Source organism: Centropristis striata, chromosome 4, assembly GCF_030273125.1.
Source record: "Centropristis striata isolate RG_2023a ecotype Rhode Island chromosome 4, C.striata_1.0, whole genome shotgun sequence".
NCBI classification, from domain to species: domain Eukaryota; kingdom Metazoa; phylum Chordata; class Actinopteri; order Perciformes; family Serranidae; genus Centropristis; species Centropristis striata.
This window is the reverse complement of record NC_081520.1, coordinates 13,257,267-13,278,917: the sequence shown is the minus strand read 5'-3', so window position 1 is coordinate 13,278,917 and position 21,651 is coordinate 13,257,267. Positions and strand designations below refer to the sequence as shown.

General features: G+C 38.1%; 1 protein-coding gene across 2 annotated transcripts in view; it reads right to left on the bottom strand.

The window, feature by feature from the left end:
• Positions 1-261: 261 nt before the first annotated feature.
• b3glcta (beta 3-glucosyltransferase a) overlaps positions 262-21,651 on the bottom strand; it is a 71,975-nt gene continuing 50,585 nt past the window's right edge. For both annotated transcript variants that reach the window (XM_059330727.1, XM_059330726.1), the window contains exons 7-15: positions 20,453-20,589; positions 20,274-20,337; positions 19,166-19,297; positions 16,010-16,079; positions 13,803-13,916; positions 5,136-5,235; positions 4,564-4,683; positions 3,523-3,667; positions 262-1,040 (exon numbers count right to left, since the gene is read on the bottom strand). In XM_059330727.1, coding sequence (XP_059186710.1) covers positions 873-1,040; positions 3,523-3,667; positions 4,564-4,683; positions 5,136-5,235; positions 13,803-13,916; positions 16,010-16,079; positions 19,166-19,297; positions 20,274-20,337; positions 20,453-20,589 — 1,050 coding nt within the window. In that variant the 3' untranslated portion in view covers positions 262-872. The remainder of the gene's footprint in view (positions 1,041-3,522; positions 3,668-4,563; positions 4,684-5,135; positions 5,236-13,802; positions 13,917-16,009; positions 16,080-19,165; positions 19,298-20,273; positions 20,338-20,452; positions 20,590-21,651) is intronic.

The following is a 21,651-nucleotide window of genomic DNA, read 5'->3' as shown; positions in this document are numbered from 1 at the left end:
TAAAGTAAAGGTAAGACGCTTATCTGCTGGAGCAGCAGTTGGACCCTTTTAAAGACTACATGTTGGGTACATTTTGGGAGTAATTACAAACCTTCAGTATGCTTTAGAGAGCTTTAATGCCTTTTAGCTCCACTAAACAGTCTGTCTTTCACCATCTCAGTCCCAGCCTCAATTAACCTTAAACAACTTCATCATTTATACATTACTGGTGGCAACTAAATCCTATAATAGACCTCAGAGAAAAGCAATAGAAAAGCAAAACATTCTCAAATATTTATAATTTTATGTCAAAATAGAGCACATTGTACAGCATTAGTGATACTTTTTAAAAGATACAGTATCTCCCACAGAAGAAGACCGTCCTCTGTAAGGTTCAGATTATTCATATGATATAAATATACACACATTATATCCATACGTCCAAAATAACAGTAACCTCAACATGCAGCTCAGTCATGAAGACACTCACAGATTAAGTCATGGACACACACTCGCATGGTCCCTCTTAATAACAGTTCAACATCAACAATACAAAAACATTTACATCTGTGAAGGACAATATTTCAGTTCCATGACTCCATAATACTCACACACACACACACACACACACACACACACACACACACACACACACACACACACACACACACACACACACACACACACACACACACACACACACACACACACACACACACACACACACACACACACACACACACACACACACACACACACACACACACACACACACACACACACACACACACACACACACACACACACACACACACACACACACACACACACACACACACACACACGCTGGACATACATACACACTCATCAGGCTAGTTGTGTGCTTAAAATGATTATAACTCTGTTTTAGCACTCTTATTAAGTCCATCTGAAGCTTTTGCCCTCAAGTCATCCTTAAGCCATTTGTTGAAAACAGCAATGGGGTCGATGTTCCAGTGTTTATGGAAAGAGATGGGCACCTGGTGAGCTAAGAAGTCTCTGGCATAGTCCTCTGGGCGCGCCTGAAAGGTAAGATTAAGTACAGTAATTTATATTTGGAAGCAGCCACAAGAGACTGCGTGCAAGTGCTGCAGAGAGCAAGAGTGAAGGCGTGAAAGTGTAAGTTTATGTTCAAACGTATACTGCATACTGAAAACTAACCAACTGAAACTATCATGTTCTAAATGATTTTTAGTAAATTAATGATTATTTTGTAAGAGTTTGCTGATTATATTTGCTGACTCACAGTGACTCTTAGTTTGGGTCAAATTAGTGTATTGGTTTGTGTCTTATTAAAGCCCCCACACACTCACACAGGTAATTTCACTTATCTCTGCTAATTAGCACTCCAGCCAGCAATGTGTGAGGCTGTATGGATTATGCTTTTTTTTTGACACCTCACTTACTCTTCTGCCGTTTTGTTTGTGTGGGATAAATTGCAACTTTTTCCACAGAAAACATTTTGAGATGTCAAAGGAAAAGCACAGATATAAATCATAAAATTAATGATGGCTGAATTCCATTTAGCTGCTTAACCCTTAAACCACCAGGATGGTCTGACAGACTGTTTGGGTTTTTATAATGCAAATCACCCTATTTAAGTAAAAACTACAAGTTATTACCATACATACATATCATACATTATTACCATAAAGTTAATACAATATTCTCAAAAAGTGCGATGAAAAACCCTCATATTATTTACAATAATAAAGCTATTCTACATACTATTTTGGGTGCTGTCATTATTTGTTTTATTTTTTTATTTTTTTTTATTTACTTTTTCTGTTATGTAAAGTGTCTTTGAGTGTTCAGAAAAGCGCTATGTAAAACCAATGTATTCTTCTTCTTCTTCTTCTTCTTATCATTATTGATCAGAGGAAAGGAGGATAGAATTATTGCACAATGCATTTGAGAACAGAGCCTCTGGTTGGTCAACAGATTCAATTAGGAGGCATCATTGATGGCTAACAACAAAATAGACTCTTTTCAACACAGAAAGATAGATCTCAGTAATTCAGTGTTGGATTTTATCATTATGGATTTATTTTACACTGGATTATAAAGCATCTGAATAGGATATGATCGCACCAGAGCCCTGGTTGGAATGGCAGGACGGTTAACTATTGAGTTAACTAATACAACATGGTGGACTTGAAAGCAACAATATAACATGCTATAAGTTTAATATTAGTTGTATTTTCTTATTGCAAAGCAAATTGGTCCATTTAGACGGGAGACATGCCACAGCAGTAAATAACTCAATGTGCATTAAAAATGAATAAAGATTGTAATTTGGCACAGGAAATACTTGTAGATAAGGTTGCTTTTCCTGCTCTATGCTCTGTGATATTTAGTTATTCACCATAATTGCACATAACTTGGAAACTTAATTTAACAAATCCATTATTAATGTGCTTGTGAACATGAAATTACACATGGCTGTCTCACAGACGTGTTGCAGCACTTGTAGGGGGTGGTGAAATCCTGGCAAGCCTAGTGTTAAGTTTCAGCGTCCTGGTATTGTGAACGCTGGCATTCTGTCACACTGTCATGCCGTACGGAGACATTTGAATAGAACCGAGCCATGTTCTATTCAAATGAAGTTAATGGAGCCTTGATAATGTTATCAGCAACACTTGTGCTGTTCCTGTGCTGACAAGCCAAAATGTCTGCTGTGACTTTTCTGAGAGCTCAGATACATCAGACTTAACAATACAGCCGGAAAAGGTTAATAAATATGGATGTCCACTCCAATCCATCATGTAAGGTAATTAAACTCATACTTAATTGACATACTGCTATAATGTCATTGCACAGTGTTCTTAACCTTCACAAAACCAATTCCGCACCAGTCTTGAGTTGTCCAATGGTGTGAATAATAGCAAGTTATACCCACGGGAATCTTTCCCATCCTTCCCATTGATCCCATGTGACATGAATGTGACATGATGCTCCATTTACATCATGTCAGCAGAAAAGGGAGAATAAGAAAGCCTCACATAACTGCCAGTTTTTCTTCTGTGACCAAATGGGACGTATCGTAGCTGTCAGAAATTCCTGATATCTCCGACTCAGAATTACAAGCACAGACATATAAGATATGACTAAACGTGGCATAGGCAGAGAGTCTAATCAGCCAGAAAACTGAAAACACCTGTGAGGCTGTGCGGGGCCTCTGAATATCAAATATTGGATAGTTGTGTTGTCGACTACCAATAAGATAGAGGTCTCTATCTGTCTCTGGGTGACAAGTATTTAAAAACCTGTGATTCAATCTGACTTTTTTGCAGTTTAAAGGTGCTGTCTATCTCACTGACAAATGTCCCCTTTAACTGAACAGTGCTGCAGAGATTTTTTTCATCTTTTATCACCAAGCCAAAAATATTTGGATGATAATTTACACAAATACAGAACATCATACAACTCTCACCATCAAAGGTTCAAATAAAGAGAGAGAGAGAGACACACACAAAGAAAGTATTATAAGAGTGTGAATACAACCTGGTGGAAGAGTGGACAGTGTGTGACAGGAAGTCCGAGGGCATTGAGGCACATTCCCAGCACCATGTCATCTGGCGCGTCATTACTGTAGCACTTACACCCGCTGTTCAGAAGTCGGACCACTGCCTCCCGGCTGAACACCATACTGCAGCGTGACAAAGACATCAGAAATGTTAAAATAGTAACACACCACAGCTGATTTAGCTGCACTGTAAATGATACGTTATGAAGCAAACACTGGAAATGACCATGAAATAATACGTTTGTCTTTCAGCTGTCATCTTATGGTTCGGCGTGCTTATTTAATGCAGTCGGTGAGAGGGCGACAGAGTAGTGAGTGAAACTGAAAAATCAAGCTGAGAGGGAGATGTGATTTTCTGTGAAACGGCTCAGCACAACAATGATGTGACATCTCTTTGAAAAGAGACGCAATTACACATGAAAAAACAAATCTCTGGCTGCCAAAAAAAACCTGCTCATTGCCACTCAAAACAGTTATTAGACTATATCACTTTTGAGAAAAATGGCAGTCGCAGTGCTGTAAAGTGTCACAGTGACTGAAGTGTCCCTAAATAGAGTTTCTCACACAGCTCACTCACAGCTCAAGATTTATCTGTTGTACAGCTTTCCTCCGGCACTGACAGCTGATGTATAACTTCTGCTTATTGTCCACTTTCTCTTGCACGCAATAACAAAATATGGATCTGATAGAATTGTTATTTTTATGATATATGTTTTCTTGCAATAGCAGTTTGCATGATGAAATATTAAGCATTGACTCCCTGTCATGTCTTATCAACTGATGACTGTCTGTTTACTGCATTCTGCGGCGATTTATTCCATATTTTTATTGACTATCTTTACTGTAATTCAGCCTGCAAACCACAATTTTCCTTAAGGGAGCAACACACTCTTAAACTGAACTGAAATGCTTATCTGTAAATTACAGATTACAGGTTTTCCATTACATATTTTATAGTCCCACTGCCGCGTCTGTATCTTTCATCATTATTCCCCGAGCATCTGAGCTGTGAAACTCACCCTCCACCGCCCGTGATATAGCTGTAGCCGCCTTGGCTCAGGCCATAGCCGTACCTCTCCCCTAGACACACAGGTTCAGAGGGGTTGTAACAGCTCAGCAAGTCGTGCAGTCTGGAGAGGCTACAGGAAGCACAGATCAAACTCATCACACACTCATCATCATTATACACACACATATGAAACTGTCCATTTAGGAGCTGAAATAACTGCTCTCCCCCAGGCACTATTACACATCCAGAAGCTTCCACATGAAGGGGCAACCTGACAGATATAAAGTGAAGCCAGCTGGACTTGAATTTATATACTGATCTTTTTTAGATGTTCGACAGGAAGGTAATATCTCTGGAACTCATTTTCCCAAAATGACTTCATTCCAAGCGTTTCTCTCTTTCACTTTGCAAACCTTTTCATGGCTGTGAGACAGAATCTGTTACAAAATGTATGAATAAATGTCACTCAAACTTTGTGAAAAATGAAAGCATGCCATTTAAAGAATGAGACATGGTGTCCCAGTAGAGAAAAAAGGGCAGAGCACTGTATTGAAAACCAATTTCTAGATCATGAAAATTTACCTGATAAGTGTGTCATCGTCCACAACAAGGAGCCACTTGGTGTTTGGAACGGAGCTGCTTAGAAATCTTTCAAGGATTGCAAATGTTTTCCCACAGTGGCCTGAAAGCAGAGACATGCTATCAATATACTTGCCTGTATGACTTAATCATATATTGACCATGTGCTGAATTGTGGTTTACAAAGATAAACGACCCAGCTGCAGTAAGAAAAATGCACTTGACATAATCAGGAATTACATGCACACACACACCTGCACACACACACAAAGTCATACACAGGACAACAGCTTTGCCACAAAAAGAGAAAAGTAGAGTCATAAATTAAGCAAATGCTAAAGGATTTGAAAGGTGTCAGGGTAACCAGCAGTCACAATTAGGAACTACAAAAACAACATTTCACTTAGGAGGAGACATCACTGTAAAGCCTCAGCTGCAAGGCAATAACCACAGCTCCATTCAGTACAATGAGTGGATGAATTTTTTCAGCATGGATGGCTCCTGTAGGAATCCATCCTGGGTACTGTTTATATTGTGCTCCAATTGATAAGAAAAACAATCATTAGATGTGGCCAACAGGGTTTTATTTAAACTACTGCAACAAACATGTTTTAATTAGACTTTTATTCTCTTGATAGGAGGCAATACAAATAGTGGGAATACTGTGCTTAAACATCAAAAAAGGTGCAGAACATTTGCGACTTTCCCTTATATATTTCAGGGTTAACTTGACAGTTGTATGCATCATAAGTTGTGAACGGGTAGCTGTTCTGCATTCTGCTCAAGGACATCTCAAAAGCATACGTGGCTGAAGGCGGATACATCAACCACTGCAGCGATAAAACAAGTGTCAAATATTCAAGGGCCAAAAATGCCTTTGCCACTGTTTTAAGATTCGTATTCGCCAGCGTTAAAGAAAATCTCTTCAATATGAGGATGTGTCCTCCAGAGCTTTGTGAGCAGAGAGAAAGCTGTTGTCTATGTTGTGAAATCTCAAAGAAATAATAAGGTATGTGTGGCATGATGGGCCGTGAAGATCAAATTTTTACTCTGGCATGTTTGACATGACTGCCAGATGGAACAAAATGTTCTGCCAACTCCTGAAAACAAAAAGAGTGATGTGGAAGTACACAACAAATACAAGGAACCCAAGGAAATATACTCATCAGAATCCAAATATCTGCACACCATCAGGGCTGAGAGCTGAGACATGGAAATCCCTGGTGACAAGCATCACAAAGCATACTGAGGCCCTACTGTTTTATTTATAAGGCACCCAAGGTGTTTTTTTCCAAGTATCTGAATATAGAATAAGTAAGGACACCTTGAACTGCTGACAGGAATAAAACCCAAAAACACAGATTTAGAGGCGGATCTCCAGACAAGCCTGGTAATCTTATTTAGAGTTGGAGGAGGTTAGTGAGTGATATTCAGGTGCATGACCGTATCATTAAAATGTCAGCACAAAAAGAGACCTACCACTGCTGCATTTACTTGAACATAACACTATAACGCTCCGCAGAAGTGCCTCCTGCTTTGCTTTTATCACCAGGTCTTTATTCTCCCATTGCAGGTGAGATACCCTTGACCATGAATAAATGAATAGGATTTATTTGCTAAAGTTTCTATGGCATTTTCCTATTTCAAGGTTTTGCATCATCCTCCACTTACTCTATCTTCACAATGAAACGATTTAACCTCACACTGTTGAGTTTATTTTTCCATTTTCGTAATATATTAACTGTAAGGCTTTTGTGTTTTTTATTCAGACTTCATTGTCTTCGTGACTACAGATGGCAGCATGATTACCCAGACAGTTATAAATGGGGTCATAGCTTGTTTCTACAGGCAGCAAAATGAATGCATTTTATGATTCAAAAAGTCTTTCACTTTTCTTTATGTTTCATATTGTCGCTGTTGGGCTGACAACTCCATATTTGTTAATTTTTATTATAATTTTTAATTTTCAAACAGTGATGAGGGGATATTTCTGACTTGCTCTGAGTTAAATAGCTTGATAAAATGTTTTCAATTCAGGTTGCTTTTTGGTGCATTTCCTGAAAAGTTTTCCGACATAAAAAGTTTCCACCGATTGCAGTGATTTGTAGTATCTATCAATTCATTATTCAAAATTCAAGTCTGCACACTGAAATGGGCTTTTTCACGCCTGAAAAAGATCCAACAGGAATAAAACGTATTACTTGAAAACAAACTATCTGGAGGCTACATCAGTGTGCAGACATTATTCTGTTCCTTGCAGTTGATAGTTTTTTGTCTTGAACCTGAATACAATTTCTTTGGATGTGTTTGGACACTTGGTCCCACTTATGAAAACAATCTCCGAAAAGCATCAAAATAAAGTTTGTTCAAATATGTTTTCAGTACAAAATCGATATAACTTAGACCATAACCTATTTGAAATTCTGAACATTTTCTTCAAAATATACAAAGGAGGAGTGTGTTTTAAAAATATACATTGGTGATACAGTTTTTAAGACTTGGCTTTCAAAGCACAGTTGTGTCAATGGAATCAATGCAGTCAGTGGAAGGTGAAAAAATAAAGAATAATGGTGGTGACTACACATTCCTGATGTATTGATGCCTGTGGACTGTTGATGAACTCCGAGGCAGCTCTCAGCTGTCATTAGCATAAACCTTGACATCTTGGAGAAGGAATAGAAAGAGGTCAACAAAAAGAAAGAAATTATGTATGTCCTGACTTTCACTCAATTTAAGTCAGATAAACGATTCGGTAGCATGTGGGCATTTGGCACCGAGGGATAGATAAACTGCTTATTTTTCATTTGACCTCAATCATATATCATTCCAGTGCATGCTTATCTGATTAATGCAGTGGGCAGTGGCTTTACTCGATATCCCTATGTGACTGACTTCATTGCATATTTGTTTTGAAAGATACATTTTAATACTACTTCTATTTTTGGCCTCAACTTTAAAATCTCCTTTTTTCTAGACATCAGAAAAGAATCCAATCTGCTGTATGTATTCCAGGATGCAAATGGCATTAAGAGTGCCATTTGATTGACAGGATGCATAGTTACTAAACTGAGAGTAGCTGCAGCATCTGGCTGCTAACAAAACAAGAGAAAATCCCATTGCCTTGGTAATGGACTGTGGACTGCAGCCAAACTTGCACCACTTGAATGTTGTCTCCTGAAAGTAGAAATACTGGCATGCAGGGGAAGGCAAAATTAAAGGAAAGGAAACAATTTCTCCAAGATGATCAAAGCCAAAAACACTGGTATGAATAAACACTAACATAACTTATCAGATGAGAAAATGGCGTTTAAACATAGACTGTATATATAGTCATCGCTTGTGGACTGCCTGTTTGAAGCATTGAGTTCAGTGTTACAGCTGTCGGCATCTAGATTTACGCCCATCGCCATCTTTGTCTTTTGAAACTAGGAGACCATATTTGGACTGGGGAGGTGCGAGAACAGGTGTATTTCAAAATAAACTGTTATCGCTACAACAGAATTTACATTACTTAACGGGAAAATTTAACAGCCAATCCTTAGAGTGTCTTTTCATACAACCAATCGCTGAACAAGACATTTTTAAATGAACAAAATGTTCAAATAAACTTTCATGAAATGAAACATTAGATGTACACAGCGCTATGGATATACATTGTTTTGCTTCGCTTCTATCCTGATTGACAGCTCAAGGTGTTGGTGACCTGTCAACGCAATCACAAGGTAGCCACGCCCCTAATCATACCCTGCTTTATCATCTATTTTCTTCTAAATGGGACCATTATTTACACAATTAACATTATATTGTCTTGAAGAAGACTTAAAACTAGCTATTGAAACCATAATCTTGCCACAAGATTTTTTTCTGAGGCAATAAATCAAGTGAGAAGTAGTATCATTTTGTATTGAGATAGATGGGACCGGACCTCTTTTGCAACCGACGTTGGCGACTCCTGTTGGAACACGGCCTGGGTGTAAAACATCAAACTTGCAAGTAAGTAACACCAACTCTCAGTTATGTAACATGTCGAGATATGCAAATGAGCAGGTTTAAGAAGCCAGACAACTTCCACTTAATTAATTTTTTCTGTCGTGGCATAATCAGCTGCCAGCCTGCCGGCTTGGCAGTACGCAAACTGTGAAAGGGAGCACACATCATCTCTTGCCCCGAACCCAGTATCTGTCACATGGAGGAAGAATATTATGACAAACATAATTAAAAAACCTGGAATATTAATGTTGTTTGCTCAGTTGAAACTAGTACTTAATATACCTACTAAAGCTTCAACAACTACTCGATTGATATTTCAAATGCCAAACATTCAAAAGTTTCCGCCTTGTCAAATGTGAGAATTTGATGTTTAATGTATACTATACATTAACTATATATCTAGTAAACTTAATGTACATCAATGAGAGAAATAGAGTAGGTAAACAAACAAGCATGGACAATGGCTCAGTTTCATTAAAGGGAAAATATTATGCTCCTTTTTAGGTTCCTTCTTGTACTTTGGGTTTCTATTGAAACATGTTTAAATGCTTTAATGTAAAAAAAAAAAAAAACTACATTATTTTTCCTCATACTGTCTGTCTGAATATACAGTCATGGAAAAAATGATTAGACCACTTTTTTTCTTCAATTTCTTGTTCATTTTAATGCCTGGTACTACTAAAGGTAAATTTGTTTGGAAAAATATAATGATAACAACAAAAATACCTCATAAGAGTTTAATTTAAGAGCTGATATCTAGCCATTTTCCATGATGTTCTTGATAATGATTTTGGTTATTACCAAGAAAACCATGGGAAATGGCTAGATATCAGCTGAAGAAAAAAAGGGTGGTCTAATATTTTTTCTCATGACCATACATGTCAACTGCTCTGATTGGTCAGCAGGGAATAAAGTTACGCCTTCAGAGTTTTCTGCCAGAAATATTTCTTCCACAAAGCCTTTAGTCTATTTTAACACAAGATATGATCTTTTACTAAACTTCCAAGTAATATTGGTACTTAAAACTATTAACTGGGACTGGAGCTAGAAAAGACAAACAACAAAAAACAGCAAAGTCTAAAATGTGTTCTATTTATAGGATACAAACCCTAGTCTCCTGGTTAAAGGCCTGTGTTTGACCCACTCATCCACAACCACCTCTTCATTGTATGTACTTTGTCTCTCTTTATGATACCTCTACTAAAGATTTGGCAGAAGTCTTTTCTGTCAGAAAGCCATATCTGCCATGTAGGTGGAGATACTCAATGGGGGGCGGTATATTCCAATGAGCCTGCAAGTGACAGAAAGGGGAGCCAAATCTGAATGGCTTATTGGAACCTGTGTTTTCTGGTCTCAGCAGCCCACAAAAAGATATTTCACAGTTTATAGGTTGGTAGACACTATACCCAATGCATGTGATATGTTCCCTTTAAGTCCCAGTAATCTCTTCCAGAGAGCAGGCATGCAAATTACCAGCACCTTCTCTAAGTGGAATGCAGCCATTATTAAAGTTATTAAATATACCTGTGCTATTCCTTCAATGACATGTCAAAATGTCTGCTGTGAAAAAGATCTATTACGTATTTAAACAATGGGGCTCTAATACGTAGGAGTAAATTCCAGGCTTTTAAATCTGTCCCTGCACAGTATGAATATTTTTCCACCTACAGTTAGCCCTAAGTAGTCATTTACTGTATGACACAATCAGGTATGTGAAATGATTTTCCCAGGGTCTTAATGTACTTAACATCTATATGTTTTAGCCAGTTCGAGTCAAACATGGCCCGACTCCAAACAATTACACATTAGTGATGCACTGTGAGCTGAAGAGTGGCACTGTGGTAGCCTAGGGGATTGTTCTGTCACCTTCCTTTTTACTCTTCCAACTTTATTCGATATATGCCATCTCAAGAAGTTCTGCAGTTATATGAGTCTACAGCATTGCAACAACCAGTAAATCCTGGCTTCACTGATGCATCTCATAAAAGTAAACCACACTCACATTTGCATCTACTGGTGGCATTTTACCAATATGGAAGGAAAATAACAAGCAGCAAGCCAGAGAAAAAATATGTAAAATACATGAAGTATTGTCTGGCTCTTCACAGATCAACAATATCTATTCACAGTGTGAAACTCCTCCATCACTGCTGTTTCCTGCTGCTGTCATGTGGTTAGCTGACATAGTATCATTGTGAATGTGACATCAAGGTTTTGTCCCAGTGCCATAAAGATTTGAAATCAGTTAGAACTCAGATTCAAGCAGCCGAATAAACTTTAAATGTGATTGAGCTTCATTTGGTCAGATATGCAAAAATCTTTCTCCACAACATTTGGTTTAAAAAATCTAATATGATGACAGTGAGGATACAGTATAAGAGCACTGACAGTTGGTGCAAGAACTGTCTGTAGTTCAGTGTCAGGAAGGCAAAGAAGCTGGTAGTGGATTTGTTATAAAGCGAGAAGCCGCTGAGACCTGTCACTATCCACAACGAGGAGGTGGAGATGAGGCAGCCCAGTACGGGGGTTGCATATCAACAACAAACTGGACAGATAACACAGTAACTTTACAAGAAAAGGTTGACTTTTATTCCTGATGATGTTCAGCTCTAGTCTGCATGTTCCAGCAAGTAGCCGGTGGCAGTTTGCATCCTTCACTGCCCCAGTGCAGAGAGGTGCTTGTTAAAGAGCTGACCTGCCTGGAGACAGTTACTGCAGGGAGGCTGGAGACTAAATCAGACTCTTTCGAATAACAACCGTCATCCCTCCTACATTGGACTGAAAGTAGCTGCAGCTGATGCATCATCCCATTAAGGTGCAACATGAGAGGTCTCAGGTGTTGTTTTTGCGCCAATAGCCATCAGGCTGTAAAATAATTTGCCGCCCGAAATGGCCTCTGGCTCAGGCAAGCAGGAGGGTGCAGAAGCAGAGAGTTACCGCTGTCTTTACAAACTATCCTGGATCGCTTTGAGCGATCCGACGCTCCATCTACATGCTTTCATACTTGTTTCCGATTATCATACATTATGCATTTTGAGCAACCAGCATCTCCCTCAGGATAAGCTGAAGGATGTTGTTGGGGTAAAGCCTCTCCTGAGGGATCACCAGGCTATCAGACCAGCTGGGTGTTCTGTTTTGTTTTCTTTCCAGATAAGCCTGATCTGTTCCAGGGTCTCCACTCAGCCATACCTGGTACACCAACATTGGTAACTACCTTCGGGCTGTTAACAGGTGCTTCTTCATGCACAGGAACAGCGGCCGGTAAACTTTGAACTCTTTTCTCCTTCATTTCAATTTATTCTTGAGTTAATGTAGATTTTTTCCCCCCATACTGTTTAATTCCTGTTTTGTATCTTCTTTTACCTACACATATGACAACAAAGGGTATAAATCATGTTTCATCATGGTACTATATTATATTGATTCTTTGGGGAGCAAAGCCTGCCGTGATGCTATTTCATTTCATTTCAATTCATTTCAATTCAATTCAATTCAATTCAATTCAATTCAATTCAATTCAATTCAATTCAATTCAGGGGCCTGCGACCAATATGAGACAATATCCTCTTCCCCTTTAACATAATGAGTTACATTTATATCAACTAAAACACAAGTTGTCAATTTCAGCCCCCCCAGACACCCATGATATTGGATTGTTGATCATTAAATATTGATACAGATGGATGCACTCCAAACAACCTGTTTTGTGTCTTCACCATTGCATAAAATCTGAATACTGAAGTTGTCTTGGTAATCAGTGAATCTAAAGAGCACCTTCTGGTTCACTACTCTTCAGGTACCTGCGTGACTGCTCTGTCTACTGTTTTTTTCTATGTCATTTGCATAATTTTTAACATGCTTACTCAAACTCTGATTCTATTATGATATCGTTTGGAATCTTGTCTAGAATTTGAAATGAGGTTCTGTGGATTTCGATGAATAGTTTGACATTTTGAGAAATTGAGAGAATATAAAGACACATCCAGGAGCTGATTACTTTAATTCAGCACAGAAGCTGGAAACATGGGATAGCAGCTTGCCTGGCTCAGTCTCACGCTAAGCTAAACTAACCTTCTGCTTGTTGTATCTCCTCATTTAATGAGCAAATACAAGAGGGGTATTGATTTTCTCATCCACCTTTTGCCAAGAAAACCTAGACACATTATTTAAAAAATGACAAACTATTCCTTTTATCAACACTTGGCCCCGCTGTGAGTGTCTGTAAATACGGACCCGGCAGTGAGTCCGTCAGAGTCCAATAGGTTAAAGTCTGCTGGAGTTAAAAATAAAATCAACTAAAGACAGATTATCACCAGCTCTTAAACAAACATATCTGGAGCAAACATTTCATTAACTGCTTACAGTCCCACAGACTGTGGGAATCAGCAGGGGATGTTGATGTCCAAGTTTCTGCTGAGTAAATTGTGCTCCCTTAGTTAGAGAAATTCACAAACAAACAGAAGGCACAGGCTAATTTATCATTGCAGAATAATTCTGAGACACAATACAAGAGAAAGAATGGAGTAGTTTAAAACATCTCTTAAAACAACAAAACAATTGACTGAGATTAAAAAATTACAGTTTGTCATTTCATTTTTCATGCAGCCCTGTAGGTGCAGCATCACTCAAAGCCTCTATCTGCTGGTGCAACTGAAGCTTGAAGCGTTTAGGAGAGCTTACCTCTCTCAGTGTTTGGAATTCCTAAATTAATGGTTGGTATTGATGGATCAGCATGGTCGCTGTAGTACTCTAAAAAGAAGGCATCCTTTTCCCAAGTCTTCTTTATCACTGGAACTAGAGCAAAGAGGAGGAAAATCAATAGTGTTCACAAAGTTTCACAACAAGCAGACCTCTGGTTGTGTGTAATGTCTTCCCTGAGCCAATTATTATTTCATATTTATTGCAATGCAATGCAATTGCAATGTTTTCTCTGATGTTTCTCTCAGCTTCTGGTAAAAAATATTCTATTAAAGACGACTGAAGAGGTTTTAGAGAAATAAATCATCAGAGACAAGAGGGAGAAGAGACTGTATATAAAAGAGTTAGATAAGATAAAATGTTGTGCTTCTTTAATACTAACACTTTGCTGAATTTTACAAATAACTTGAAAATAGGCAGGGAATATCAGTACTAGGTATTAAGAGTATTACACAGATACAGGTTGGAGCGTACAAACGCTTTGTTATTGGAAGTATTCCAGTTTGAATACATTTTGAATCCTTGCCACATAATGTTCCATTAGCTGTATTAATGGTTAGATCACAAGAAATGTACACACTACAAAACCAGTTTCAGCAGTTTAAAAAATATACATTTACTGTCGATTTGATTGTGATCTGACTGATGAGACGTGGTGGTTTTATGATGAGTTTCTGGGTTGTGAAGGCGAAAAATGAATTCAGGCTGAGAAACACAGAATACCCAGAGATCTGCAGCAGCCGCTCGAGGCTGTGTTCAACTCTCATAAATCAACAAAAGTGAATCAGAATGGCATATCTAACACGGAGAGAATGAAACAAGAAACTAAAAATTGAGTTGGCTGGCCTTCACTGCCTCTTAAGGCTCTTAAAACTTACAATTGAGCTGAAAAGTACAATTTAAGTCCAAAACACACTGTGTAAACTTAACTAAAGTGCATTGTGCAGGTCAGACGTTGAATGCCTGCCATGATGTAGTCGACAATCAATAGTTGTTTAGGAGCAGTTAAAAAAACTTTAACAGACAAGCAACCTACACATGAAAAGTTGTGAAAATGCCAGACTAAAGAAATGTATTACAATTTTTTTTATAAACAACTTATTAAAGGAAATAGGAAGAGAAGAGAGTGACACGTATGAAACTCATTTCGCCTATGCAATTTAATTTAATTTAATCTAATCTAATCATTAATTTGATTCTATTCCTCTTTTGAAGAAGGTTTTCTTTTTGGTGTTATGAATATGCAGAATCTCCACAGAGCCACCAGGAAGGAATACATGTATTTATTCATTTATTTGATGTTAGGTCAAGGTCTACCACTAGTGTAGCATAAAAGTGACAAAAAAATAAATTAATAAAAAACTTGAACTTAGTTATGAAAGTCTTTTATACTGTGACAGTCAGAAATATTCAGAGCTACGATAAAAAAGAAAGAGGAAGGAAAAACTGTAACTGCATCAGATGTTTCATCCTTTATCTAATACTAACTCTACAGTAATTTTTAAATAGGTGACTGTGGATATTATTGTTTTTGTAAGATATAATCACTTCAGATAAAAAAGATAAGCCCCGACACTTAGTAACACTGTAAATTAAACACAAGGCTCTGTCTATTGCTTATTGATCTAAGCTAACCTTTGATATATAAATCTAATATTCATTTTCACCTCGTCTACATTTGGAGCTGATAATGGCAGCTTGCCAAAGGAAACAGTAATTAAGGTAATTAGTGCAATTACTTTTGAACGACACTCTTTGAATGTGGTGTACAATTTGTCTGATCCCTCTGAAATGAAGCTGCAATTTGTTCTATTAACCGAACCTGCTACGTTTTCATCAGGTTAAAAGAGAGGCGGATTTACTATCAATAGCTTAATGTCGAGCAGAGCTCACAAATAAATGGCTCAACATTTAGTGAATGACTTCTTTACATCTGCATGATTGTCAGATGATGGTGCTTTTCCAGCATCCAGGGAGGCCCGCAATTAAGTTCTTGAAAGTAATTTTCAATACTACCAAATCCTTGCAGTCATAATGGTGAAATAATTCAGCAAAAACACTTGTTTATGATAATGAAAAAATCTCTTTTACAGTTACACTTATCAAAGGTAAAATAAATCCATTACGTGTAAACAACAGAACAAAAGCGTTTAAAAGGGAAATTGTACAAGCGTGGGAGTGTGACTTACCTCTTTCACTGTGAAACTTCTTGCACGTTTTCACAGCTACAAATATATCTTCTTTATTTACAGGCTCCCCCTTTGATGAAAACAGGAGACATAAATCAAAAGAGATGCTCACATGACCAAACAACATAAATCACACATAATTAAGACAGAATCTATTTTATATGCAGCCAAATGGGGAAAATCGAGCTTTTCAGGCAATATTAAGTGTCTAAATGATCTGTGGGGTTGTTATCTTCAAAGAGAAATTAGAATTGGATATTTCTGTAAATGTTCTGAGGTCATTTGGCCCTCTGATTTTCTTTGGCTCTCCTTCTGAAACTAAAGAAATACAGCAGCTGATAACACTGCAGCATATGTAAAAAAAAATAAAATTCTAAACTTTATGCTGAATTAGGTGTACATTTGCAAAATGTAAAAGCCTTGGGAATAAAAAGACAAGCAACAAGTGAGAAGCAGGAAAGATGATAAATGAAAGAGTATAAAAATGGAAATGGAACATCTCTGTGTGCATCTCTGAGCCCTTTGTTATAGTCCAAAATGGAAAAGGCTGGAATGCTTTTTTTTTTTTTCACAAGCTCAAACAGAAAGATTCACTAAATCAACAGACAGACGGAATGCATTAAAAATGTACGCTCCATTAATAATGTCATCGGCTGCTGCACAAACCATCACATTTATAGACAGGATGCAATGTACAGTAACAATCTACTGTGTCCTAATGAAGCCCGAGCATCACATAGAAACTGAAAGCTGATTAATCTGAGTGATGACGGGTGAGTTGAGGCTCAAAATGACAAAAGGATACATAATATTGAGGAAAAAAAATGGACTCTAAAACCATAGTCTTCTTTTATTGTCCAAGTCCAAATGCAGCCTTTAAAAGTAGGAAAAGAAAACACTTCTGCCACATAACAATAACCAGAATCTTACATACTATCTAGTATTGTATCAAGATATGGATAAAATATCAACATACTGCCCATCCCCACTGTTAAGCTTGGTTAAACTGAGTGGAGCTGCACATTCATGTGATAAATCTCTGTCGGTTCGCCACTGCAGACCATCCACATTTCATATTTGAGACTCTGAAATGTACAATTGTAGATCATACAGAACATCAGGCTGCACAGACAGCACTGTCGCACAGACAGACAGGCAGCACGTCATCCAGATATTACTGGACTGATGCTTTGGTTAAACTAAAAAAAACTCCAAGTAAAAGGCTTTAGAGCTCATTTCCAGTTTCCTCACCAGGCCTCTTTATGTCTGTTATACTCATTTTATAACATGACTCTGTCTGATACAAATTTGAACAAGCCTGTGTCCTGAAATGTCCGGCACGCAGAGAGCAGCGACTCCACAATACGTTTATGGCATAAAATAAAAAGGACTTGTTTTGCTGCCTCGGCCCCTTTCCTGATTGTCGTCCTTCGCCTCCTTGAATCTGCCCCTTGAGGCTCTTGACTCTGTGTTGACACTGCAGCCAAGTGCTGCTGTGGCCCCCACTTGGCAATTTGTCTTACAAGTGTTTGGAACACTGGCCGATTACGATACGTCCCCTCTTGTTTTGTCTGAATGGAAAGTTCTCCCTGAATACTTATTAAACCTGTGACCTTCATGTTTCTCCACTCGCATCTCGGTCTTTGTCCTGCCTGCTGGTCAAATGAAAACTGTTTTATGAGGATAGCGATTCCCATTGGGAGGTAAAAACCACATTAATATAAATCTGACAATTCAGACTGCAACAAACATGCATCAGACCACATATACACACGCAGGACGTGATTTGAATCACAAATGAAAAGATCAGATTGGATTTTTTCTGTCAAAACTAAGAGGGGAGGGAGGAAAAACCAGAATTGGGACACTTTCTGCTGCAGTTCTGGCATCGAAAATTCAACTCACCTCACCCGCTCTCAACAAAGCAACAGTCACATACGTACACATCCGTTCTCCTCAACATTATCGACCGTTTTAGGGTGCATGTAGGGTCAACAACCGACAGCAAAATGATGGTTGAGCCTCCTGATCGGCTCACAAACCAATGTTCTTTCAGCTAGAGCAAACATACTGACAATGCATAATGTAGCTCAGCATTCCTGTAACCCAACACACCAACATGGTGAGAAAAACACGGTCAAAATATGCAATAAATGCAATGCAAATGCATTCATCATTAAATTCAAATTATTCTTTTGACACGATACTGAAAGCACTGACCTTACTTTGTGACCTGACCATGATGCTTTTTTCCTCAGACACACCCACTCACTGGCTCCCACTCAGATACAACGCAAATTAACTATTACAAAGTACGGCCTCAGAATTGTGCCAATTATTTCCTGCAGCATTAATCTACAGCAGACACTGTGCACCCTAGACATTTCTCCTTTGCACTTAAACCTGACTGTAATATATTTTCTTTATGTAATCTATAGATACTATGAAGAAATAATACAGGCGGCTTATTCTCAAGCAATAAACAGAGGCTTTGATTCAAATTCAGCACAAAATATGTGCTCATATATCAACAAAACTCTGATGAGCATGCAAGATGGCTAACAAAAGAGATAAGGAGGATAAAGGAGCAGGAGAAATTTAGAGCTGGTTAGTCACCAGCTGTGGACAACATGAATTTGCATTTAAATTTTGATTTCCATATGATGAAAGGATAAATCTAAAAAAAATGTTCAAAGTACTTCTAATTTGACTATTAGTTGACTTAGTCAGTGTTTGAGATGGATGAACTTGAACACATTTAGATAAATATCCAATTACATATAAATCTAAAAAAAATGTAATATAGATAATAAGAGGACGCAAAGGGATGTTGCTTAGCAACAGATCTTTTATGGCGGATGACTAAATCACACAAAGAAGGCAAACAAACCCAATACTTTTTAGGTTAATGCACAATGTCCTACTGAATGCTGTATAAAGGCAATAACGTTCAAGGCCGTACGGCAGCATGAAATATTGGAGCTGCTTCGACGCGGCCGTGATCATGAAGGCTGTTGGACGAAAATCGTACATCATCACAGAAGTGCCAGCATCTCACAGTGAAGCACCCTCTGTTTTATGTTGTTTCATTTAATCCCTTACCATTTCCTGGAAATTGAGGACAATCTAATTGATCTGCACACAGCAGACACTCACACACAGAGGTGGCTCGGTGCTCAGAGTGGTAGCACAGTGGTCGGTCTGAGCGGAGTCCTCCGGCTCAGTGCACAGCTCAGGAACAGCAGTGAGATGTGGACCGTTCCCATTGTCCCAGATATACAAGGCAACCTGTAATAACACACAATGATCGTTTCAAGTCTCCACCTAAAGACAAGATGCAGATTTTCACACATTGATGCTTGATTACAAGCTTAACAGAAGAGACGTGGAATGTTTTCTGTCTTCTTTTATAGTAAATACAGCAATTTTTGCCCTCACAGAAAATTTTAATATTTAAGATGATTCACAAAAGATATAAGGGGATGGCGAAGAAAATCGAGAGCTGGTGGGTATAACTGTACCCCTGTCTGAGAGCAAAATAAAATCTAGGATTTATAGCTGAACTATTCAACAGTGGAAGAATCAGTAAAAGAATATGTAATGAAGACAGTACAATCAGTGCTGTCTGAATATTGGCAACAGTGTCAAAGAATAAGGAAGCTACAGAAACTGTGATGTTTTGCTGACTTACAGCCTGGAGGCAATCTACTGGCACTGAACTGGATTGACACTGAGTATTCATGCAATATTTGCCTGTACTTTTGCATGCAAATTATCTTTTTTTAGTTACATGAGGTTGCATGTTTGCATTGTGCTGTTTCAAGTCACATTAATCTGCAGAAATGAAATTATTTCAAAACAATTTAAAATCCCTTAATTTCATCAAATAAAGAAAATGACAGTATTAAATTGAATCTCTAGGACTGAACTCAAACCACCTTTTTTCAGACTGAGCCTGATAGGTCTGATGCCATGTTTACTCAACGAAATCCCTAGATGCCTCCCTGACTGAATTCGAGTGATAAAAATAAGAACCCCAATGCTGCACCATGACAATTCTCCAAAGTAATGAGATTTCACTTCAAGGTGAGATGGATTTCATGCCTCGCTCTTTTTGTGCAAATAAATTACAGTAGGTCGGCGCTGGCTCGAGTGTAAGAAATGAGAAAATTGTTAGAAAATGTCTGAAAAACCAGCTGCCTCATCATCACTTTCCAAACACAACAGGTCTGAGTGTAACCGTGTGACTTGTATGTTATCTCACCTCGTGTTTCAGGTCAATGGTGAAGTCTGACTTAAGAGGCTCGCTTCTCACTTTGTGTGCAAGCCTAAAATAACACATCACAGATTGTTTGTAGAAATATGCAACAAATACAGAATATAACCTCTCAAGAAATATCACAGCAGTGTCTCAGTTTCACAGACACAAACAGATTTACTCACCGAACCACAAGGGGAGTGCTTAAGACCCAAGCAGCAGCAAAGTCTGGATATTTAAAGACAGAGGGATTCTCCGCAAACGCGTAGTGATGGATGATGGTCGACTCCTCGTCATGGAGGGGCTTACCAAGAAACCACTCCTGATAAATAAGAAGCACATGACAAGATGTCAGCATGAGCACAGGCTCTTTCGCTTTACTTTAAGATATTACCTTTTTTAAAAACACTTTTACCATTAATATATAAAGCTTCTGGCCTAATTTAGAGAGGTTTCACGCCACATTTGTCAGAAATTGTTTGAAATTATTTCCGGTGACTAAGTTTGTCGCTGGCTGTGAAAATAATGAGATTTTTTTTGACAGAACACAGTTCAAGGGATACCAGACATTGTAGCCACAAAGGCTCATTTTATATTTCTTGACATAACTGGAGTAAAAATGATCTTACAGACAGACAGTTCTGAATTTTATAGTTATTTTGGGAAATATCCTTATTTGCTGATCTAAGAGTTAGATGAAAAGATAGATGCCACTCTCATGTCTGTATGGTAAATATAAAGTTAGAGCCAACAACAAATTAGCTGAGCGCCAGCATCTTTAAAGTTTAATTAATACTTTGTAGCTTTTCATTTAATCTGCACAAAATCAATTTTTCACTATTTTTCGGGGGGGCATGTGCAGGATTATTTCTTGTGAAAGCACAGAGGAAAGAAATAGTCTCGCTATAGACTGTTTAAAAGATGGACGTTGTCTCTGTGACATCACCCATGAATTAAAGAGATGAAACGAAGCTCAAAGTTGGTGGTCCCCAGTCGCCATCTTGGCAGTGTCTAAATCCTCCTCACTCCAGGCTAATCCAAGAGGTGGAGCAGGAATGAGCCGAGGCGGGCCGAATACAAAGTTATCCGGATCTTTAAGCCTTTAAGTTTAGTTTACAACTATGATAACCAATAACTCTGCCTTTCACTGTAACTGTTTTTAATGTTTTTGCATTTTTTTTGTGTTTTGTCTGTGCTGTTTTGTGTTTTCTCGTAAATTGTAAATGACGGGTTGCCCTCAATGATTCCTCGAGAAAATAAATCAAGGATAAATGAAATATAAATGAAATGGGGGGAAATACATAAATGTTCACCAACGTACTGCTGTCATGAAGCTGCAAACACGTTTATTTCTGCTGTAAAGTAAAGCAGTATTTTAACATGG